This window comes from Sander lucioperca, chromosome 4, assembly GCF_008315115.2.
Source record: "Sander lucioperca isolate FBNREF2018 chromosome 4, SLUC_FBN_1.2, whole genome shotgun sequence".
Lineage (NCBI taxonomy): Eukaryota > Metazoa > Chordata > Actinopteri > Perciformes > Percidae > Sander > Sander lucioperca.
Window position 1 is genome coordinate 13,322,701 of NC_050176.1, and position 25,277 is coordinate 13,347,977.

General features: G+C 41.2%; 1 protein-coding gene across 3 annotated transcripts in view; it reads left to right on the top strand.

Moving 5' to 3' along the window:
* cnnm2b (cyclin and CBS domain divalent metal cation transport mediator 2b) overlaps positions 1–19,311 on the top strand; it is a 45,375-nt gene extending 26,064 nt beyond the window's left edge. Inside the window, exons 2-9 of one of the 3 annotated variants that reach the window (XR_004103307.2) lie at positions 1,867–2,010; positions 4,156–4,293; positions 6,354–6,523; positions 10,156–10,249; positions 11,409–11,471; positions 14,196–14,374; positions 16,152–16,692; positions 17,696–17,802. Coding sequence is in view for 2 of the 3 variants with exons in the window: in XM_031289042.2 (XP_031144902.1) it covers positions 1,867–2,010; positions 4,156–4,293; positions 6,354–6,523; positions 10,156–10,249; positions 11,409–11,471; positions 14,196–14,374; positions 17,696–17,977 (1,070 nt within the window). In the remaining variant the exon portion in view is untranslated. Of the gene's footprint in view, positions 1–1,866; positions 2,011–4,155; positions 4,294–6,353; positions 6,524–10,155; positions 10,250–11,408; positions 11,472–14,195; positions 14,375–16,151; positions 16,693–17,695 lie in introns of all 3 variants that reach the window. The other 2 variants (XM_031289042.2, XM_031289043.2) reach the window with 2 other exon arrangements.
* Positions 19,312–25,277: the final 5,966 nt, after the last annotated feature.

Genomic DNA, 25,277 nt, shown 5'->3' on the forward strand with positions numbered 1-25,277 from the left:
AGAACAGCTTAAAAGAAACAGGAAATGGGGGAGAGAGAGGGGACATGACACGCAGCAAAGGGCCTCAGGTCGGAATCGAACTCCGGCTGCTGGCAAGGACTGAGTCTACATGGGGCGCACGCTCTACCAAGTGACCTAGAGGCTGCCCCGAAACGAATAATTTAAAATTAAATTGTTTCACATCACTGGCATATTTCCTGAATCTTCATGTGCAGTTCACATGTTTATGATTAAAGTGACATTAAAGTTGACATTCTTTGCCTGGAAACCTTAATCTGGAAGCTTTGTTTATAAACCTGACATGGGTGGAGTGGGTGCCATTAAAGAGAAGGAAGTGAGTATTGATCTGTTTGACTGTACTGTGCTTTGCTGGCCATTTCCATTTGCCTTTCCCTCTCTGGGCAGTTTAGAGTAATTGCTTGCTCAAGGACTTCTGAGACCTGATTACTTTAACCCACTGAGGCTCCATTTGTGTCTGTCCTAGTTCAACCCAACCCTCAGTGATAAAGCAACATGCTCAAGTTTTCAGTGACATCTTAACAGAAAGACTCTACTGTTATTGGACACTTTGATAATAAGAGCTTAAATATTGCCTGCCATTTGCAGACTCTTTGTTATTATGGATTTCTGTTTTTTACATTATTAATACCACTCTTTGGGGATCTTACCCTGCCAGCCTATTAGGTGTAACCTGAGTATATTTCTTTATGCATCAATGCTGCATCTAATGCTCACATTGGGATTCTCAGGCTCTGTATACTGCACATCAGTGTGCTGTCACAAGGAAAACAGAGAGCTGCAGTGCTATAAAACTCTTGGTGATCAGTCCTCTCAGTCTGTGCTTGCCTGCACCAAAGCAGCCAACATAGGCTGAAACAGCATGTGAGCACTGACTCAGTAATGTACCTGTGTTCTCCAGAAATAAACACACACACTTGTGCACCCATACACTCATGAACTCAAACACACGTGCATGCACACGTACACGTAAGCACACTGACGTCCTCAATTATTTATGCCAAGGTGTAACTGCATGCAAACGGCCCATTTTGAGACAATCTGATCACACAGCGGAGGCTTCGCCTGGTCTGTTCCTTCGCTCGGTGAGAATATCGCCGGGGCGGAATGGAAACTTCATTTTGCAGGGGCTAATATTAGCCTGGGCCTCTGGAAAATTCCTTTTAAATGATCACAAGCTGAGAAAAGGCAAAGAATTTGTTTAGCGTTTTGCTTGACAGTATTCTCTGCATACACGGCAGTTTGTTTCTTTTCTATTTTTTTCAGTTGGTACAGCTCACGGGAGGGTCCTGGGAACACAGCTGTGGAGGGAGGGAGGGCTAAGGAGACCCATGATGAAATGTAGGACTGTCTTTCTGTCTGTTTGAGTTTCTGCTGGCACTGTTAACACTTGAACTACCATTGACCTGCATCCTTGGTCATTTAACTGATACGGAGAACAGTTAGTCCTTCAGATCACTTGGTGTCACCTGCCCTGTCACTGATCTGGACTGTCAGACTGCTGCAATACTGCAGCCTCAGTGTTATGACATTCACACCACAATCTGACTGACTGAGTGACTTATTGTTCCTATTTCAAAGTATAAAATACCATGTATAACATATGTATCTATTATACATGTGAAATTGCTAGATGATAAAATGAATCAAAGTGGAAATAGCAATGTGTGTCACTGCCTGTTTGCTCCCTTGTACCTCCATCACTGCCTGACCTATATTTAACTCCCTTTTTCATTACATGGCCCTAACTTTATAACCTTTTTGTGTATATGTGTGTGTGTGTGTGTGTGTGTGTGTGTGTGTGTGTGTGTGTGTGTGTGTGTGTGTGTGTGTGTGTGTGTGTGCTAGGAAAATCCCACCTGGCCATAGTTCAGAGGGTGAACAATGAGGGTGAGGGAGACCCTTTCTATGAAGTTCTGGGTATTGTCACCCTGGAGGACGTTATTGAAGAAATCATCAAGTCAGAGATCCTGGACGAGACTGACTTGTACAGTAGGTTCCCCTTCTCGAAGCTCATACCTCCTTAGACTGTAAGAACTCAAGGAATCTCCAGCCTGTCACAGTAAGAGCATCAGTCTAAAATCCATGACCTGCTATAAACTGAGCTAAGCCCAGCGGTTGGCTATTAAACTGTGTCCATTTAAACCAACTTAATGTGGGTCTAACTCATGCAGCAAATATATCTAAATATGCTTTTTTTTATTTGCAGGGGCTTTCAAATAAACACTAGCATTGCTAGGCTTTGACAAATGTTGTATGGCCATGGCACAATATATCATAATACAAAAATGGGACAAAAGGATTAAAAAAAAATTGATTTCAATTTTAACTAAATCTGATCAGTTGTTAATTCTGAATTGTGCTAATTGTTGTTTGCATACATTAAACACCAAATCAAGTGCATAATAAAGCTGCACTAGTCATTATTTTATTATTAACTAAGGCTCAAATGACTGTTGTGGCTCGTAGTGATGAACCCAGAGAGAATTTTCACCTGATCCTGTAGTTTCTCTCTGCTTTATGGAGTGTTTTAGCTTCTTTCAGGGCATTATTTTGGTTTTCATAGACACAGTTTCCATACTACACTACCTGCTCAGCACCAAACAGCAGTCTAGCGACTAGCTGGTGAACGTAATGGAGCATTTAGCAAATGAATGTTGGTGTTGCTCCATGTCTGCTGGAGGTGTAAACAGAAACTGATTGCTAACACATTAGCCATAACAACTAACAATATGTGATTTACGTCAACTTTGACTTTACAACAGTTGCCCAAAGTAGACAAAAAAACAAATAATGTTACTTTAAAGCTGTAGTGCGTAGTCTCTGTCCCCCCCATGAGGAATTCTAAGTAATGACAAGAAAACTGTCTGTGCATCCACATGATAAAAGCCTTCTGTGATCGCGCACCACCCCCACCCCTCCTCCTCGCAGTTGCTAGTAGCCAAGGAGGACACAATCTTCTGAACATAGCCACAATGAGAAATACAGAGAGAGTTGTGTGGAGCTGATACTCTTAATTAGCTTTGTAGCATCTCATTTGGCAATGGCTTGAATGTAACAGACGTTCATTAATATCAAAAAGTTACGCACTAAAGCTTTAAATTGTCCTCAGTTAACATTGAACTGTCAGACATTAGCATTGATTTGGAGTTGTGTTTGTGTCCACCTGACAAATGTAATCCAAGATTATCTCTCTTTGTAGCTCTGGTCTGCCCTCCACCAACTTTTGAGAAAATATCTGGCTCTTTAGCTAATAAAAGTTCACCAGCTAGCAACTTTGACTCTCTGCCATTTGGGGCTGAGCAGGTAGTGTACTGTTGGTTTTTATAGATTTGTTGCTGAAAACAGCTGCCTGCTGCATCTGGAAACAACGATGATGAGATTGCAGAGAGTGAACCAAAACAATACAGTTGCAACAGGAAAACCAAAACAATGAGCTGAAAGATGCTAAAACGAGGAAGAACCTTTCCCATCACACCAAAAAATAATGATCATATCAGCTTTAAAAATGCTTTCATCCTAATCCAGAAATGGAAAATCAGTTTGTGTGACAATGTTTAAATTAAGGTTTGTGGCCATCCGAGGTGTTTTAGAGAATATTACTCTTCAATTCTATGTAGATAAAGAATTGCTTTATATTTGTAATTTAAGATTAGATTAGATTATCTTATTTGTGTGGGCACCTAAACCTAAACAAGTAACAATGCTGAAAGTTTTTTATCATAATTTCCCAGGGAGGAATTCATTTTGTACAGTCACAATTTATTTGACTAATTTATTAACTTATAGGGCACATAGTGTACCATACCAAACCATGAGCTGACTATACTGCTATACCTCTGATGGTAAAGGCCTGCAGACATGGAGTACGTGCCAGTCTATTTGTTGCCCTAATACATATGGCTTTAAGTAATTCTAAGAATGTGGTAAGCTAACAATGTAGCCCCCTATAGCTCTCTTTTAGTTCTGAGAAGAACACCACAGCTACATTTCCGGAAAAAGCAATAAGCTTTGGGTAACTCAAGTTTAGTCACCCTATGACCCTGGAGGACGAGCTCACTATCTGTGGAGTGGCGTGGATCGACCTTTTACTGTTGCACTGTGTCTTACACTCGACATTTCATTTTCCCTCCTCAGCTGACAACAAGACGAAGAAGAAAATCACCCATCGGGAAAGGAAGCAGGATTTCTCGGCCTTCAAGCCTACCGACAATGAAATGAAGGTTAAAATATCACCTCAGCTTCTGCTGGCTACCCTGCGTTTCCTAGCAACAGGCAAGTGGGCTGCATTGCTGCTTGACTTCCCCCAGTGTGCCCTCAACCCCTCACTGTGGGGAAAGTGTGTGTGTATGTGTGAGTTGTTTGTGTGTGCATGTGCCCGTATGGGCTTTGAGTTTTGGGGCAAGTGGGTGTAGGGAGGAGTGAGTATGTGTGTAGAATGAGTATCTGTTGTTGGTGTGTGTGAGGGAATGAGTTGTGAGAGGACTCACAACAAGTGTGTTGGTTTGCGGTGTGTGTGTGTGTGTGTGTGTGTGTGTGTGTGTGTGTGTGTGTGAAGAGGTGGAAGGCCTCTCGGGAGCGCAGCACGGGATGTCTGTGCAGACCGTGCAGATCCCCAAAAAAACGCAGGCGTCTATTTGCTTGCGTTTCATGCACAGGAGGTTACATGTTGGGATCTTAGCTCACAGCTTTAAAAACACCACCCTGTTTGCTTACACGCGTTCCTCAGTGACATCACATCCAGCATTTTTGGCCTATGATCGGGGTTCTCACACAAGTCGACATACTTAGTGTAAAATGTGAAATATTTCACCCGCTTTCTCTTGGGAAATGGATTTCTGAACAAGGCTGCAGAATATCCAAGCACTACTACTACAGCAGCAGCAGCAGCAGCAGTAGTTGAATATGCTTCATTGCAGTTGGATTTGCTTCAGAACTTTGACCTAGCAGCTAAGCGTTGATTAAGTTCCTCTAAAGGCTATTAGGGAGTTTAGTTCCTGGTGGTGGAGCCAGCAGCCAGCTGACACATATCACCGCCGTTCAGTAGTTGAAGGAGCTGATTGGCCCATTAGGTGGTTGAAGCAGATCAGTCACAATGTGGATACAGTGTTATAAATGAGTGTTATAAGTTATAAATGAGTTTTTGGTTTGTATGTTAAAAAAAAAAAAAAAAAGAGAGGAGGGGTCCCTCTACCACGATGGACAGACATGCACTAGGTATCATATATACAGAGTAGAATAGAATAACAATTGTGAAATTCCAATATGTAGAAACTAATTTCTCATTTCTCAACTTTTCATGCTTTTTTGTGTGATGGTTTCAAATCAGATTCACCAAACTATCGCAACTGCACAATCTTGTCATAAATTGCCAGTTCATGAGGAAGTGCGCATTCATGAGATTTTTATCATTAGCGCAATCAACATCCCTGAAATTGCTATATAAGGCTACTTGTTTGGCTCTGCTCGTGACACAGAAGACTAAAAAGAAGTCATTTTTATTGAGACAGTGACAGAGAGGAAAGGGGAAAGAAAAGGGGAGGCCCGCAGCACCTGGTGAGCTACCGGGGCACGCCTGAAGGCATTGTTAAAGTCAAATGAGTTTGTTTTCCTCCTGTCGAGAGAGTCAGACTGTCTGTACGTGACTTGTACGAGAGCTCTGTTCAACTTGTGAATTTTGTTCATACGAAGAGAAAAGTCTTAAGCACAGAGAAAAGAGAAGAGAAAAGAGAAAAGTCTTAAGCACAAGAAAATTGGTGAATGCCACAAAATCACCTAAATGGCTCAAAAGTGCCACTTAAGAACAAATGAGTTTGTAAGAGTGATTTTTGCACAAGGCCAATTTTTGTCGATTTGGATGTTCATGTAAATAAAATTAAAATCACAATGATTGGGAAAGGTGACATTATCAAATTTCTTGTATCGTCCAACTGGCACTACAACACTTGAAAATGTAATTTCTGATTATAAAAAAATAAATAAAAAATCAATTTTTTTTTTTAAACTTTTAAATGTTGATATTGATATCAGCCCCATGTCTATGTGTGCTGGGCAATAATATTTGCTTCAAAAATTCTTATTAAAAAGTAAGACAGCATGGGAATGGTAATTGCGGATTGCGGGTGGATTACGTTTATAGAGCAACGGCTTACACATTGTCCCATACTAACTAAATCTTGTATTTTATCTGTTTTAAATTTTGTATTGCTCTTTAATGTTTTATGTAAAGCACTTTGAACGGCCTGCTGCTGAAATGTGCTATACAAAAAAAATCTGCGTTGACTTGCCTTCAAATTCCTCACAGTCTCCCGCCCTGTCTCTCATTGGTTCTTCAGAGGTCGAGCCGTTCGCACCGGTGCAAATGTCAGAAAAGATTCTGCTGCGCTTGCTGAAGCACCCCAACGTCATCCAGGAGCTGAAATATGATGAGAAGAACAAGCGGGCACCGGAGCACTACCTCTTCCACAGGAACAAGCCCGTTGATTATTTCATCCTCATAATGCAGGTATGTGGACACAATGAGGTGCAAAGTGAAGGACTTAAGGCTGTTCTATGCTTCTGCGTTGAATCGACGGTGTACCCCTGCAGACCCCTCTGCCTCTACGCCGGACCCTACGCCGTAGCCTGACGTGCACCTCTCGAAAAATGTAACTACACATCGCAGCGACGCTCGGCTGTGGCTGGGTAGCGTTGCATTCCCCCCCGGCTCATTTCCTGGTTCTCCTTCTCCATAAACAACATGAAATCAAGGAGAGGGTTAACTTTTCCTGCTCCAGATTTCCCACCGTGGTCAGAAAGAACAGGGGAGACACTTTGTTTCTCTCACTATGACTCTAGAGTCTGTACTCGCTCCGAAGCTTATCGCCGTCACTCTCTCACTTCTCCCTCGCTCTATCACCCACTCCCCACACACACACACACACACACACACACACGCACACATGCCGGCTCGACGCACACACCAGCGAACAAGTATAAACATCAGGCCACTTACGTAGGCTACGGCGAAAGCTCTGCGTGGAGCCTCTGCAGAACCATAAAACAGGCTTTACTGCCAATGACCCACAAGTTACAGCACAACATGAATTTATGTCACTAAAGAACAATATTTCATTCGTTAAGAAAGTATTCGTACCCTAACCAAACTACACTATACATTACACTAAACACATTGAAGACAGGGACATGCTGCTGTTAGTACTACAAGCTATTGTCTTCCTTGTTCCCACAGTTTTTCACAGTATAACCATTCATCTAAGAGCTTTACTGCAAGTTTGTCCCCCACAGGGGTCACACGTCCTAAAAAGGTATGCATGGTATGACTGTGCTGCAGGGCAGTTTCTATTGAAGAATGCAACAATACCAGATAAACAGCTCATTAATAATACAAATGTCTGGCTAAAGACACTCGCTATAACACAAGAACATTTTGTACTGTACTGATTGATTGCACTAGTGTCAGTTCTAATTAGAAACACCACAAATAGAAAGTGAAATATATGTAATTCTGTGTTTTTATGTTATAAATGAACTAAATTTCAGACAGTAGAGCTGTTGGTCCCAACACGGAGTCTTCCTCTTTGGTCCTAAGGCGCTGACACACCAACCCGATTATCAGCCGTCGGACAGTCTGGCGAGGTCGGTGACCCGAGTCTGTTCGGTGTGTTCCGTGCCATCGTCAGTCGGAGGAGCCGTTGGCGTTCATTTGGGCCAATTTGACTTGTTGAATCGGCCAGTGGGCAGTCGGACTCAATGACCAATTACCGGAAATGACGAGCGGGATGAGTGTGACTAGAGTCTCTCAAAATCTGACGAAAATCTTTTAAACTGACCTTTGTGGATCTGAAATGAAGACAGATTCAGCAACCGCATGGCCTATTTCTCGCTTAAAATGTTTTCAGAAACACGTTTCGGTGAACTATTTTCGTAAAATATGAGATCGTATTCTGAATAAGCCGCCATTATGGTCTGGCTTTGAAATTCGGGAGAAGCCAGACCCACGTGATGTGTTCGTCCAATCAGCTGCCGGTTTTCATTTTTTGGGCAACAATACAGATTGGCGCCGTCTGCTGTTATGGAGACGTATTACGTATTACATCTCACGCACACGCAGAACGTACGCTCAAGTTGGTGTCGCTTCGGTGTGTTCCGAGGCACTTTTTTGACCAACTCTGGGAGACTGATCAGTCCGACTGCCTTTTCTGCCAAGGGTCGGTCATCGGGTTGGTGTGTCAGAGCCTTTAGGAGAGTATCAAGTCTTTAAAAAGGCTCAAGATCAGGGGAAGTCTAACATCACTGGCGCTAAAGTGGAGTTGAAAGTCATTTTCCTACCATGAAAATACAACATAGAATAACAAATATAGTACTGACATTCACATACTTTGTATATTTCCCCTATCAGTCCACTAAACCCTGGGTCAAATGAGGTGTGGGGTCACTATCATTGAGGATTGAGATTTGGAGCTATTAAAGGTGCTCTAAAGCGATGTCACGCGTTTTTTAGCTACAACATTTTTTGTCACATACAGAAAACATCTCCTCACTATCCGCTAGCTGCCTGTCCCCTGAACACACTGCAAAAAAAACGCTGTCTCTGTAGACAGCCCAGGCTCCACAAACGGCAACAAAAACAAACTGTGCCAACCTGCACCACGAACCATAACAAACAGTGTTCCAGCCAATAACCGACAAGAAGGATTTGGGGGTGGGGGTTGGGGGTTGGGGGTTGGGGGTTAGTGCGCGGAAGGGAGGGGGAGGGGACGGGATGAGGAGGAGGAGGAGGGAGGGGCGAGCTAGCCGGTAGTGTTTTTACCACACCTGCTATGCACCTGTTATCCTCATAAAGATCTTTTCTTTATGGTGCTGCATTGCCCACTGTAGATTACTGAGTTAGCGTTACCCGGGAGGTCATATCATTGCGATGAATATATTGCTCAGACAGAAAGTCATTCATTCACAATAAGATAATACGTTACAGGTACATCTTTGCATTATAAGTGTTGCATACGGTAACTTAGCCTACTTTGGATGTAGCCTATCGTGAGCTAAACGGGGTATCACTGTCACTGTGTCACGAGCCAAAGCATTAAGAGTTTGCTGTAGCAACCAACGTAATAATAACTTTGACTTATATGGCGCATTTTATGAAACCCACGGGCACTTTACACAAGTATAGGGGGACAAGTGAAAAGAAATAAAAACCAGTCGCTAAATGGAAGGGGCACGTAATTTAATGTAGGCCACTGACGTACAACCACATCGCGCATTGTAAAGTTATTTTATGAATGAAATAGACATATTACATACCCTAGGGGCAATTATGGGTCGGTTTTGAATCATTTACAATCCCGTAATTGTCTCCATTTGTTGAAAGCCTGACTGAGTGTGACTCGGGTTTCGCCGTTGTCTTTCACTTTCACTTTTAGCTTTTAGTTGTTCTTCGTTTAATTTCCTTCTTTTCTGTAATGGCTCTGCCCCAGTATCAGCCATAACTACAACAGATAACTATTAAAATAAAATTACAAATACAATTAGGCCTATATAAAGATATCTCCTGCTACCTTTTACCTGGCTGGATACTCACTAACACAGGCTTTTCCGGAGTTACGCCGAAATCTGTGACCCAGCAGAATGTGTGACTGTAGAGCCGTTCTAGCTGCCGTAAATCATTTTGTGACTTTGCGGGAAAAATCGGACCTAGGCAAAGGCATTAATAAAAACGATATAAAAATAGCATTCTTCTCACGGTTAGTCTCTTGAGCTGTTACAGGTCATTTATGATCACCAGATGAGAAATTACACAGTTTCAGAAACATTTAATTACATGTAGTTATATACATACACAAGCAGTAAAAAGGAAAGGCAAGAGGGAGTGGGGGGGCAGGGAGAATAAATATATCTGAGCTGGAAAAGTGGCAGATTTTGAATAGGGTGAAAGTGTAACTCTAAAGCTGTAGCGGAAATCCTAGATAGAAAGGGTAATTAACACAACAAGGCACTAATGCTCCAAACTGAAAATGTGCAATTGAGAGTTAATTAGAAACAAAAGAAGTGTAATAATCATTATTATTATTCTTGGTTTAACATGTGGACAAAGTTAAAGAGCATAGTTTTCACCTCTGGATCTTTCCGTCACAGGGGAAAGTGGAGGTGGAGGCAGGAAAAGAGGGGATGAAGTTTGAAGCGGGGCCGTTCTCCTTCTATGGGATGCTGGCTCTGACAGCCTCGCCAGGTAAGATCTCTAACCAGCCCCCCTGGGTTTGGTCTAAAGTGAAGTCATGTTTCTCATGTTCCCCCCCCCCCCACCCCCCCCCCGTTGTATTATAACGTTATTTATTTTTGAGTAAACTACAAGAATGCAGCTTTGCATGCAGGTCTTCTTTTTTTTTTTTATGAAGATCTAGGCCATTCATATTGGACTCTACTGTAGCGCCAATAAAAATAAGTCACAAATAGAGCTGGGCACCAAACCGTACTGCTTTTTTTGGTATTGACTGAAATGTATTCATAGCACCAAGTATCAAAAACCATCAAGTACCAAAATACTACTTTTTATTTATTCTTTGCTCAGACAATTTCTTTTGCCAAGTTTTGCCAATTTTAGACTGTATTATGTTTCAGCAAAGTTATTGTACAGCTGCTTCTGTTTGTACTTGTGATAACATTTAACATTTGAGAACTTGGCTCCTTGTGTCAAATAAAAAAAATGGTTTTGTAGAGAAACACGTTTACATTCCTTAAAGTATAATTAAAAAAAAAAAAAGGACTGTTTTGGTATCGGGAACTCTGGTATTTTATCAACACTAGTATTGAGACACTCACATAGTATACCTATTTCTTTGTTCAAACTTCAAGATCAGTACACATTGCTTGATGTGAAGATGTTAGAAATAATTTTAGCAGCAATAAACGTAAAATTTGCCTTCACCACTGTCTGCATTCACGTTGTCCTTTGTGTCACCAAGCCGGCAAAGTACAGATCAGTTCAGGACCTTCTGTGATTAAAAGCCTACATTCCCTTCGATTAATGTTTATGAATACTGCAGTGACATCATGAGAAAGCGTCACCTAGTGATCCTCTGTTCATTCATAAACTACAGTACTATTCTCAGCCCTTTTCAACTTTTCTGATTGACATTGGTGGTGAGATCTGAGAGACACCTACTGGTGAAATAGTAGAATGACCTTCCTGTCATGTGTGCAGGCGCTCTGAAATCAAATACTTTATGAAAAGGCAAGTGTTGCTGATGCTTCTCTACCAGATTTAATCCAAGTTTACTATGTGTGTGTGTATGTGCACTGATTATGTCTATACTTTGACAGACTCTCCTCTTTCTTTTCTTCTTCTTTTTTTCCATATCTGGTATCTTCCTTCTGTCCCACCCACCCAGTGCCTCTGTCCCTGTCTCGTACATTTGTGGTCAGTAGGGCTGAATCATTAGCAGGATCTCCAGGTACTGTTGCCTTTTCCTTTTATGACACCATACTAATACCATCCCGTCGACTAATAAGATGTGAGAGTTTGAAAAATAATAATCATGTTTGTGCTAAAAACTGAGAATGTTTTCAAAGTTTAACCCCGCATGCTTTGTGTAAACCTACACGAGTGTATGGTCATTTTGATCCTCATCGTCGAGTAGTTTTTTGTGACCAAAAAAAGGGGTTGATGCCTGAAAGTCTGTTTGTACCTGAATGCAACATGCACTGTATATTCATGCGTGTATAAGTGAAAGAGAAAGCAGGAGAGAGGAAAACCAATTCAGATTGAGACTTAACACCCTCATCCCCTGAGCCATTAGTCAAGTGGCTGAATGGTGTTAGAGACTGGAGGCCCCAGAGCGGACCCAGGCTCCGCCCTGCTCGCCCCTAACCTTTAACCCTCTGACTACATAAACAAGACCTACAGTTACAGCCCCCTGCCGGACACCGCTGAGAGCACATACAAAGACATGCACATACACATATGTTCACATGCACAGGCACATGTACGCGAAGCGCACACACTCCGCACATAACTACGGACATGCTGCCACAAACACAAACACACCCACATGTATCCGGAAATGCAGTTGAACAAATACACTCTCTTCCTCTCTTTAGCAGTGACCTGCAGTGCACCTCTAAAAATGTTTTTATTTCCACCCAGTTTGGCGCCCCGCTGCGTTTGAGTGTGTGTCTGCATGTACGTAAATGCATTATGTGTGTCTCCTTAACACACCTTTGTCTTTTTGTTTTGACCTGGCCCCTGCAGCCCCTAGAAAGTGGAGTACTAATCCGCAAGAGTTCACATGCCAGGTCTTTGGCCCACTGCGCTCGGTCCACACACACACACACACACACACACACACACATACTCCAACATGGGCTTACATACATTCCAGTCGCGTAGTAGCATTAGCGTTGGCCAAGCCGTTTCCACTTTGTTGTGTGTGATTTTCACTAGGCTTCTTTAAGAAGTGGAAAACATAATCTGGCTTTAATTAAAAAAAACAAGAAAAAAAAAAAAAAAAACTGAACAAGTCTTCTATGTGGTAGCACATTGATGGAAGCAGCATCACTGGAGACCACTGACTCAATACCTGCTGTATTAAAAACTCCCCTCACCTAAAGCTTTACGTAGAAATTAGATTTCCATACATCACAGCAAGCATCTGTGCTTATGTCTAACACTTAAACACTGAAAAATGTCACTAATACACAGGTGCTGCTGAAGCTGTTGAGCAGCTCAAGTAGTTTTCGAGAAAATTGTGAGTTAGAGCAGGTAGTGCATCACAAGAGTTTTATTATCTGTAGGTATCAAAATCTGCACAATATGTCCAAATAGATGATGTACTGTACTTACTACTGTGATGATTAAAGCTGTAGTGCGTAGTTTCTGTCTCCCCCATGAGGAATTCTAAGCAATGACAACAAAACTGTCGGCGCATCCACATGATACAAGTCTTCCGTGATCGCGCACCACCCCCACCCCTCCTCCACGCAGTTCCTAGTAGCCAAGGAGGACACGGAGGATTAAAAAAACATGATGGACTCTTCAGAAGAGGTCATTATCTTCACTTGAGCTTCTGCGTAGGAAAGTCAGGGGAGGGCACAATCTTCTGAACATAGCCATACTGAGAAATATAGAGAGAGTTGTGTGGAACTGATAGTCATAATTAGCTTTGTAGCAACTCATTCTGCAATGGCTTGAATGTAACGGACGGACGTTCAATAATAACACCTAACCAGACAAAACCATTGATGAATAGCATCAGAGCAGTAGGGATGTGAAAGACTAACAAGTGATTGATGACCGGCACCTCTGTTTATTAACAAGAGAATCTACAGCCATGCTAACATGCTCACAGCTAGCACTAAACAAAGAACAGCTGTGGTTGATGGGAAAACATCAAGCATAAAGCAAAGTATTGGACAAATTGACATTTTTTTACCTGATGATTTTGACCTGGTGATCTTGAAGAAAAGTCAGAGCAGTGAGGGAATGGTGATGGAATGCAATCCATGTAATAGTTGTGAAGAAATGTAATTGCAAAGCTACAAAAGTGAACCTCATGGTGGCGCTAGATCAAAAAATAAGAGGATCACCAAAGTCATTAGGCCTCATCGTCGGGGCACCACAGCTATCTGTACCATATTCCATGGCAATTCATCCGATAGTGAATGAGATATTTCTGTCTGGACCAGAGTGGTGGACTGGCTGACCAACAGACCAACATAGCCATCCAGAGCCATCCTGCTGGTGTGGCTAAAAATGAGTGTAAAATGAGAGCTGCAAATTCTTACAGCCAAACAAGGTCACGTTAACCCTGCACAGTCTTCACCTTGTTCTCAAATTCTGCTCTCTGATATGACAGCACCAGAGACACAAACAACAACAGGAATACAGAGTAGATGACAGCCCAGCATGTCAAGTGTGTATAGATTCCCTTATAATGAGTCCCAGCAGAGAGAAGACTGCGACGGACGGTCTTTGTTGCTGTATGAATGTAGTTTTGGATGTCGTTTTGTTTCTGCATGTCTTAATAAGTTCTGGTTGTGAAGGAAACACACAGTCAATGAAACAAGAAGAAAACAATCTCTAATAAGCTAAAAGGTTGGACATATTTTTCTGAGATAATTTTGGATTACTACTGGTTAGGAGTCTAACTGTATTCTCCTCTTCTATCACCTCCTTACAGAAAATAAATCTCCTCCACGGCCGTTTGGACTCAACCACTCAGACTCCCTGAACAGGAGTGACCGTATAGATGCCATCACCCCGACTCTCGGCAGCAGCAACAACCAGCTCAACTCCTTCCTGCAGATCTACGTACCTGACTACTCAGTCAGAGCGCGCACAGACTTGCAGTTTATAAAGGTGAGAACCAGTGGGGGAATGTAACTAAGTACATTTACTCAAGTACTGTATTGAAGGTGCTGTAGGTAGGTTTGTGAAGATCCAGGACTCAGCCAAAAAATTTGAACATCGACAACTTCTCAGTCCCTCCCCCCTCCTTTCTGCTAAAGCCCAAAACAGTCTCCTAAGCCCCTCCCCCCACAAGGGAGAATGAATGCATGTGCATGAGCAGTGATTGACACGCAGTTAGACACCCCCCCCCCCTGGCCCTGATTGGTGCATCTGAACAGGGAGCTGTGGATTTTTGCAAATCACATTACAGGCTGTAGATGGTGCCAGAGGAGCCAGATTTTTTTTTTTTAATTACCTGCTTGATGTAGTTCTACTGGAACATAGGGTCAGTTTCAGCAAATATGACAGAAAGTTAGTTTTATAAGTCTTACCTACTGCACCTTTAAAGTACAAGTTTGAGGTACTTGTACTTTACTTGAGTCTTTTCTTTACATGCCACTTTCTACTTCTACTCCTACTACATTTCAGAGAGAAAAATAGTACTTTTTACTCCACTACTGTACATTAATCTGACAGCAGACTTTTGCACACAAAACACATGTAGTTTATAAAATACAATGTTGTATTTTAAATTAAACTACCCAACAATATACAGGCCTACAAGTACAGCCGAACTGATTAGCTGATTAAACACTTAGTTGATTGACAGAACTGTTTTGATCATTTCCAGTTTCTAAAATGTGAGGATTTTTCTGCATTGAGTACTTTTACTTTTAATACGTTAAGTACATTTTCCTGACAATACTCATGTACTTTAACTTAAGTAACATTTTCAATGCAGGACTTTTACTTGTAACAGAGTGGCAATAGTACATTTACTTAAGTAAAGGACCTGAATACTTCTCCCACCACTGAAAAGAACACACAGATGAGCAAGAAAGGCACACTGATGCTGATGTGTATACATAGATGCTGGTATAGAAGATTCTCGCACATGGCTACTTGGTAAATCATTAATTAGACAGTTAGAAAGGGATTCATGAAAATGTCTAATAAGAGATCTGACACGTGAAGACTGACAAATCAACAAATCAATTCATAAATCATAGACCACATTTCAAAGCAGTTTAATAGTTGGTATTTACTTGGACAATCAAACAAATGATTGATAAAATTCTGTACAAATGAAAAGCTTTGTATCAATAATTTGATCAAATTAAGAATCATTCATTATGGAAAGAATAAAGTTTCCATAATGTATCAATTCATTTTATATCCATTTTTTAATCCCCTAAATTCCCAAATAAATATTACAATTTGTTTATCAATTTGGCAACAAAGTTTTTATTAAAAGAAATAAAATAGAATTACCAGGTAAGTTTAAAGCTGCACTTAAAAAAAATAATAATTAAAGCAACATTGCGTAACATTTTTTTTTTGCGATTTAGTGCTGCTACAGTTTTCAGAGTGCAATTCATTTATACACCGTTGTCGTAAATATAGACAGCTGTGAACGTGCATTTCTTGATGATTACATTACTTATGGTCAAAAACTAGCGATTCGACAACTTTGCTAACACAGCCAAATATAAAGTATGTGCAACAACACAAGACTAAACAAACCAGCTAATATTACTTACTGGTTCGACAGCAAGATGGTCAGCTCGCCGCCTGTCTTGCAGCCTTTTATTTGGCAAAGCTCTCGCCAACGACTAAAAGCCCGTCCGAAATTTACACTTGTCCCGAAGACCTCTTGCTTGGTCACTCTCTCCTTTTCTCTTCTTAGCTTCCTCCGTCAACGTCCTCTTCGGTCTCTTCGACTCTGCCATGATGTCTGTAGCGGCTGCTGAACCCGGTTCCGTTGCCCGCTTGCCCGGCTCTGGTTCTGGCACTACACTGGCGCCGCCAGCATTCCCCCCCGCCCCGGGCCTGAAAGCCTCCTCCTCCCAGCGGTCCAAAGCTACTGTGCTAGCGGTGTAAACATCAACACTCCCCCGGTGCTCTGACCTCCCAGTCCTGACAGCACGGCTAACTGAGCGAACAGATAGCAGCAGTTAGCGGTTAGCCTGAGTAAAGCTTTCTGTCCATCAGGAAACTCCCTAAATCCCTGAGAGTCGAGGCAGAGCAGCCGGAGGATATCAAAGAAAACCAGAAAACAATTTTCTCCATAAAAATATGATCCAGTTTCACCAAAATCAGTGGTAGTGCCGTAAAGCGTTACGCACTTCGCGGGAGATCGTACCCGCTCGCCAAAGTTACATAGTGCGAGAACAGGCAATCAGGGCGCAAAAGTGGGAATGACAGAGGCATCATTCTCCCTACTACAAGTCAGTGTAGCATAAACAATGATTTTGAAGCCCACTCTGCAGGTCCCTGCAGCTCTACGGATCGTTTCAGTGTCTTTCAGCTCCCAGTTTTGGTTTTATGGCCATACGTTAATGTTTTGCTTCACTTTATCATCTCATCAGTGTTAGTATGCAAAACAACTGCATACTACCTGCTCCGCATAAAACAGCGAGCACAGTTAGCATCTAGCTGGTAAACATAGAGGAAGATTTAGCAGCTAAAGAGACAGATTTTTACCTCCAGAGTTAGTGGAGCCTGAAATCTGAGCTAACAGAGAGTGAATATTGGACTTACATTCATCAGGTGGCCCAAAATACGACTCCAAATGAATGCTAGTCTTGCTGCTGGATGTGTAAATAGGTGATGATAACATGTCAATATTGTCTTTTGTTCTGCTGCCCCCAAATGGCCAAACAACTCAATTAATGATTTTTTTTTTTCAAGATTTTAAAGTTAAAGAGAAATTTGAAGGATATCTGTTTTATCAGTTTGTATCTTGTTGTAATCAGATGTTTCCTCATGTACACATCCATTAACCTAAGTAACATATTTTGTGTCACTCTGGGGCATTTGTTGTAGCAAAACTATAGCGCTCATTGGCTGACACCTGACATGGTTGTCTTTGTGCCACCTCTGAAACTTTCGAGTCAATTTAGCACTTTTCAAAACCAGAGATTACAAATTGCTTTCCAAGGACAAAATGAAGAAACGGAAAAAAGAAACGCATATAACATACATGTTACATATGTATTTCGCACATACACCAACCAGCATACACACATAAATACACACATGCGAACAAATGAAACAAAGGCTTAGGATAAAAATACATTTTCAGAAGCGATATATAGATTTGATATAGATACTGATTTTGCAAGTCTAGGGTTGTCGGGCAGGTCACTCTGGGATGACCTGCAGGTACCTACCAGCCCTACCAGCCCAATCAATCTTGACCTCATCATGCCTCCATCCTCTGTTTCCTAGGTAACACGCCAACAGTACCAGAACGCGGTAATGGCGTCACGGATGGACAAAACTCCCCAATCGACAGACAGTGAGTTCACTAAGATCGAGCTCACGCTGACGGAGCTGCATGATGGAGTGGAGACCCCCGCTGTCGTCACCACCACAGCCAGCACCACTAGCACCACCCCTGCCGTGTCCGTATCCGTGGCCAACGAGACTTCCTACCTGCTCAACCAGCAGCAGAACTGTGTGGGCCTCAGCAGGAGCAACCACAGCGCCCACAACGAGGGACCCATCTAGCCCCCGCCGAGCACGGTGGAGACCCTGACCCTCCACCCTGTCTCGTGGACACACGGAGCGGTGGCGTAGATGGAGATGAGGGAAAATGGGGAAGCGGAGGCGGGTGGAGTGAGGGTTCTGCTCCAACCAGTAGCCCCCGGTCAGTCAGTCAGTCAGTCAGTCAGTGGAACCCTTTCATGGAGGGGCATTGGGGAAGACGGGTGCTGCGTCACCCTGAACGCCCTAACCTGAACGCTGTCAGAATCCCTGCTGTACTACACCCTCTTACAGAGGGTGCACTCGGACAGTACCTGTGACTGAGCTTCTATTTTGGGACAATCTGACACTTTCATAGCGGTGACTTGGACTAGAGGATGACAGAGTGCATGCAAACCCTGTCCATTTCCCCTAAACACAACCACACACACACACACAACATAACACAACACTCGCTGTATTTTCTCCTCAGGCCAAAGACTTTGGTCCCCCCTTCTAACACTGGACACAGACTGTTTTTGCTCACACACACACACACACACACACACACACACACACACACACACACACACAGCTTCCCCACCCGTGAGTCTTTCAGGGAGGCTCAGTCGTTGATCCCATCAGCGAGGACTCAAACCCAAACAAGCAGAGAGAACAGTTGACTGTTGAACGGAAGACTGCACCAAAAACCGCTTTGAAAGAATCCGTTAAACCATGAACCAAGAATGTTTTCCTGTATTTATTTATTTTATAATATTGTATGTATATATGTATGCGTGGAGACATGATATGACATAAACTGGCATACAAGTATGCACAAGCATGTACACAAAGGTGTACGTGGGGCAAACATGTCATATCAAAAAGGACATGCTACATATATGGAGACAAACATCCATTCATGTATATGAGGAGGTGAGGGTCTTTTACAGATACAGTATGTATATTACAGATCTTGTTATTTTTACTATTATCCTAAATCAGGCTTATGGTACACTATCTTTTTCACCTTTTAAACAATCACACTATTGCCTTTAAGATAAATCATATAATTAATTATTTTAACAAAGTGCAATGAACAGAAATTTATTTAAGAGATGATTATGAAAAAAAAAATCACTGTATTATAAATTGACAGATATATTTGTATGTATGTACTGTATGTATATGTATATTTGTTTTTTGAAAAATGCTAAACTGCAGCCATCCACAAGCAAAATTGTCCTTAGTCAGTCTCTCTTTCTCCTTGTCTCTTTCATATTTTTGCATCCTTTGACCTCAAACACAACGTCTACTATACGTTCATGTGGAGTAATGATGCCTGGACTATTCACCACAGTGTAGTGGGGGGGGAGGGTCGTCTACTAGGTGGTGGAAGTGTCAACAAAGCACCTATGCATGTGGAGGCTATGTGTCTTATTTTTTATTTGCCAATTTTAAGCATAATCAAACTTGATAATTGCACAGTATTAATGACCTCATCTAACATGTTGAGCATCATCAACGTCACAAAAAGTAACCTCGACATTAAACATGTCCATGAATGATACACAGCTATGCTTTTCCACTGTTTATGTGTGTGAACGTGTTTTTTATTTTATTTTTATTTTGCATGTGTGTGTGTCTACAAAACATAGGCCGGCAGTTCAATTCATATAAAGGCTATTTTTTGATAGCAGTGAATGTGAAAGAAACTAGACTTTACTTGTTTTGGCTCCCCACACAATGCAGATAATCCATGTTTAATAATTCTTGAGTTAATTCAGATCAAAATCTAAAATATTCCTCACAAATGTTATGTTATTAAACAGATATTTATATTGATTTTATCTTAGAAACACTGTAGCCATATATGATTATTTTTCTCACAATTTCAAGATCACACAATTAAAGAATAGTTTGACATCACTGGAAATAAGCTAAATTGCGTTCTTGCTGACAGTTAAGACAAGAAGATTGATACCACTCTCATTTCTCTGCATGACATTAGGAAGCTACAGTCAGCAGCCGGTTAGCTTAGCCTAGCATAAAAACTGGAAACCGGGGAGGGGGGGGGAACAGCTCTCTGTCCACAGGTTTAAATAAATCCACCTACCACCATCTCTAAAGCTCATTAATTATTCCAGGAAGTCACTGCTCCGGGCCAAGAAATAGTCTGGCACATAACCCCCGAAAAACCACAACTTGTCGTTTTTAAACTTACTGTTCAATAATTAGCAAGTTATATCTTGTTTGTTAAATTCATTAAAAAAAAATCAGGATAAAAAGACACTGCACACAAAAAGTTGTGATTTTTCCAGTGTTATACGACTATTTCTTGGACTTCTGGAGAGACTGGAGTTTGGAGTCTGTATATGCTAAGCTAAGCTAACATCTCCTGGCTCCTGCTTCATATTTAACATACAGACATGGGAGTGGTCTCAATCTTTGTATCTAACTCTCGACAAGAAAGCAAATGAGTGTAAATGTTAAACTACTCTTTGAACGCTTTTTTATTTGTATTTTATTTTTTTGCTTTAGTACCTTCTTGCCCTTATTGTTTTACCTCATAAAGACAGGAATGATTTTGAAGATACTGTATGTGTGCTTGAAATTTTTCCTAAAGCTACACACACTTCTGTAGGGGTGTAGAATGTTAACTCTTTCGCTAAACAATTACTTTGATTGCACTTCCAGGCCTGTTCATTAACATTCTATGTACTGTATGCTGGCAGTTTTCTGGCCACCTTACAGGCAGCAGTGTCCTATAGCTGAATTCTTTTAATATTCAGTTGCAGTTTGTAACCACTGGTGGTCGCTGTTTCAACATGTAATCCAATGTGTGTGTGTGTGTGTGTGTGTGTGTGTGTGTGTGTGTGTGTGTGTGTGTGTGTGTGTGTGTGTGTGTGTAAAGGCCCCTGAAAACAGCACACACGGACAAACAGCCTTTCCATCTGCTCAGCCATGAGGGGCGTCTCGGTTGTATAACCAGACAGAGAGTACTTCTGCATTGTTTGCAGCTGTGTTCATTGTTGTTAACTGTTCACTTGAAAGTGCTCCTATGCAGCAGGCAGGGACAATCACTCCAGAGGTACAGCAATGAATGAGGATCAGATTGTAAGATTGTGCTTGGGACATTCGTACTCTGCTTCACAGACTTCAGTGCCTGACAGAAAACAAGAGGCATGATGACTAATACAAAAGTCCAGGAACAGGAAACACTGGTGAACACATCCGCTAGCTGTGACTGGGTTATTTCAATATTCTGTTATACACACATTATTTTTTTCTCTCACACACTCCATCCTCTGCTGAACACAAGATTATCATCCTTCCTATGTGAATGCTTTGCAGGCCTGTGTTTAACTGGTCTTTTTGTCCATCCCAATGCTGCTACTGTACCCATGTGCTGTCCATAATGCTTCTTCTACCTTACGACAACATTCCCATTGCCTCCTCCAGCTGGTGGTTTAATAAAAAAGTGAATGATTAACAGACAGACAGTTGATGTCAAGTCAATGTACTCAATCTAAAGCTTTAGCCTACTAAATGTTTCTAAAGCCTCTTTTTTTTGGTATGCTTTAGCAATAAAACAGCCAGTTCCTAAATATATGGGTTTCTTCTGACTAATATTCACACACTTGGTATTGATACTCATACAAGAGAAGTTCAAATATAGGAATTACAAATTCAAAGTTGAGTTCCTAAGCAATGAAATGCACTATTATTCAATACAACACACACTGGGGTTTTGCTGCTACAGCCCTATTTGGTCTGGTATAGTCTGGATAAACAGAAGTACACATCCAGGATAAAGCCTGACATTTGCCCCTCACCTTCCGCTCTCTGTGTTGCTGTTCCTTAAAATCCCTTTAATACGGGAAACAACAAACTTCGAGCTAGCAAGCTAAAAGCTGAAAAATGGCAATTTTTAGTGAATGATTGTAAAGATTTACAAGGAATATGTTTATGGCATTTACAATCTAACTGGGACGTTTTGGTAATGATTGGGGGGGATTGCTAAGGACGATTTACACAGCAATTAACAATTCATTAAAATGCCACAAGGTGAACCTGGAGCCTAGTAATTGCCAACTGTGCCCGGTTGGTAATCCAGCCTATCACAGTAGTAAGATATAAACAACAAAACAACAAGAAATTATGAAAAACTATCTTTATTCTACATTTTTATGTAATTAACCTCAATGTACAGTCTGTAGGATAATTTCTGAAAACAAACAAAACACTGTTCGGGAGAACTTGAATGGATATGCATAAAACAAGGATTACTATAGTTTAGAAAAGAAAAGGTGACTTTTTTGGCACCTGTGGTTAATGTGGATGTATTTGGGGCATCACAACAATGGATACAAATCTTCTAAAGCACTGTAACCTGTTCGCCAGGCTTTAGTTAGTTCAAAGTCTGAGCGACAGACTTCTACGGTACTGTATAAAAGTTAACGAAAAAAAAAAAAAGGTTATTTGGAAAAGAAATAATATGACAAGGAAAATGGAAATGTCTATTTACAGTTCTGTAAACCAAGACCATTTAAAAACACTAGCTTAGAAAAATAAAAATAACCCAAGGTATTGATTACAAGTAACATATCTGTTGTGGTACTTAACATGCTATTCACATTTCTCGTCATTGTACGGTTTTTTTTTTTTTTACTACAGGTTTGCAGTTTTTTGTTTTGTTTGTCCCTGTTTAAACTACAATGACAAATGATGCAGTACACATAGAAGTAGAACCAATGCTACCATAAACACCTTAGCAGAGTGGATATGCTTGTTATTTTCACATGCATATACAAAATATGCAAAGAAAAAAACATTTCCTATTAGCAATGCAGCTGCCTCACGTAGCATATCCAGTTTTTCTATGTTCAAGAAACAAAATCAAATTGAGAATACAAATATTTCACTTGTAAAGAAAAAAAGAAAATAATAAAAGAGAACAAACAGCTGTAATGTGTTTCTTAATGTGCTACAAGCTTTTATCCAATCGCCCACATAGAGTTAAACACATTCACCTTTCTCCACATCAAGCCAAACCAAAAATGATGCAAAAAGTAGACGGCATGTTTCTTCCCTTTTGTGGCCTCAATGAGCAGGCCGATCCAACGCTCACAGTACAGGACTGACACAGCATGTCAAGACTAAATATCAAAAAGGTGAGGAAAGTTAACTTACAGGATAAACTGGATGTTAAAAAAAGGAAAAAGAAAAAAAAAAGTCACCATGTTTGAAATTCTTGGTGTTCTGCAAACTAACACTGATGCATTTGGACACATGTATTAAACTGACACAAAAATGGACATGCCAGGGATCCCTGGGTTAAAGGCCCTGAAAACATTTTCTCCATCAGCTTTATCACTATGGGGTCTTACATGAACACACTGTTTCCTGGCAGAATTTGAACAGTTTTGTTATTTCACATGAGAGACATCTGTTTTTCTTTGTGCTCTTCGCACTAGTTTGAAGTAGGCGGGGCTCCTCCGGAAAAATGTGAAGTCACAAACTTCTGTTTATCAGGATTTAGCAACATTTAAAGGGGCGCTATGCAGTTTTGGCCATTTCCTTCGCCATTTTCTGGCTTTTTGCTCGCAGGTTTCTCTATAGAGCTCCCCCTACAGCTTCGGAATAGATATTTGGCAGCTTCTATGTTTACTTGTGTCTGACTCCTCGCTCGGTCAGTCTGCCGTTTCCTCTTTCTCTGCTCCTCCGACAATGCTTTCCTAGCTTTCTGCTTCTTTTTTGCCGGCTCAGCCATGAAAAAATTAAAATTTCCAATCGCTGCCGGTTCCTGAATGGGCGTATGTGTGCAGTGCCGTGAAGCAATTCGTTACATTGCAAGACCTGATATAACGCTATACTTCCTGACGCTGAAGCCGGTGGCTCAGCGGCCGAAAGTTGCAAGGGTGGTTTTTCCGCTCACAGGCGCTAGGGGGGAGCAAGACGACCACCAATCAACTTGAAAAAAGTCATATAACCATTCCAATGACTCCGAAGCTGTTCAGTTAAGGTAAATTAAGCTAAAAAAAACTGCATAGTTCCCCTTTAAATCTAAAATCGGAAGATAAATTTGCATCCAAATTGAGTGAAAATGTTTAAACTTAAAGAACATTTTAAAGCACGTTTCCACTCACTACTGTTTTGCAAATATTACGAGTTGGTTCGAACAGTTGGTGGCGCTAATTCTCCAGCCCGGTGCCATTAAAAGCTTTGCAGAAGAAAAGCGTGCAGCGAGAGAACGTAATTAAAAGAACCTCAAAGGAGTTAAAAAAAAAAAAAAAAAAAAAAACATGGAAATGTATGTTTGAGGAAGGTTAGGGTCTCCTCATCTTGTGATGTTTTTTTCTGTCAAAATCTCTTCAGTGGTCACATGCTTCTTATCACATGTCGTGATGTGTTGGCAATGTGTGTTTCCATTGCACTTTGTCCCATTTTGCTGGTGCTTTCCACCTCAGGCAAGCATAACACTTATGGAAAGGCAGGCACTGTCAATCAAATCATACCACACCCATACCGTCCCGATGAAGCCGATTAGCTGAGCGTGTTGATAGTTTAACTCTTAATAAATAATACGTAAGTAAGATGGGTTTTTTTTGTTTTTTTAACTATCATGTTGCTTATTTAGTCATGAAAATGAAAAGTCAAGTGCTTAAACTCAGAGATCTCCATCCAGTTCTGAACTGTTAACAGAGCTGGAACCGACACTATAATGTAATGGTCACTTCACAGTGTTCAGAGGCCCAACAGAAGAATACTGTACACTCAACAATTCGGGGTCAGCAGATAAAACCAGAAAAACACCCAACAAAGCCCCGAAACCAAAGAGATAAACAAAACAAGCGAATCATAGTCTGAAGCTATTGATTACACTGAACCTACTGAACTCAGCCTTTTACGGTCCATCCTAAAACGGCCTAATTTCCTTGCATACTGAGGCAACTTTAACGCTCCTGTTACACATAGTCATAGAGTCTATTGGCATAACATACGGTTACAGTACTCCGTCCTCATTGTTGCTTGGTAACTAAATATCAGTTCAAGAGCCACTCGTGTCCCACAAGGTGTTCTCTAAAGCAAACTTCAAACAAAAAAATGCATCGGTTTAATGCCGGCTTGTGCTTAAGTGCTCCTGTGCTTTAGTTTAGTACAATGGATTCTTAGCTTACCGTTACTCAGGATGCTGCAGTCTGAGTCAGAAACACACACAGAAACACACACTCTTACATACAAGTTAGAACAAAGTACTAGTAAAAGACACAAAACGAAACTACACAGATGAAAAACTGAATGTTGTTCCCATGTTGCCTCAAAGTTTTAATACACTTTGTGC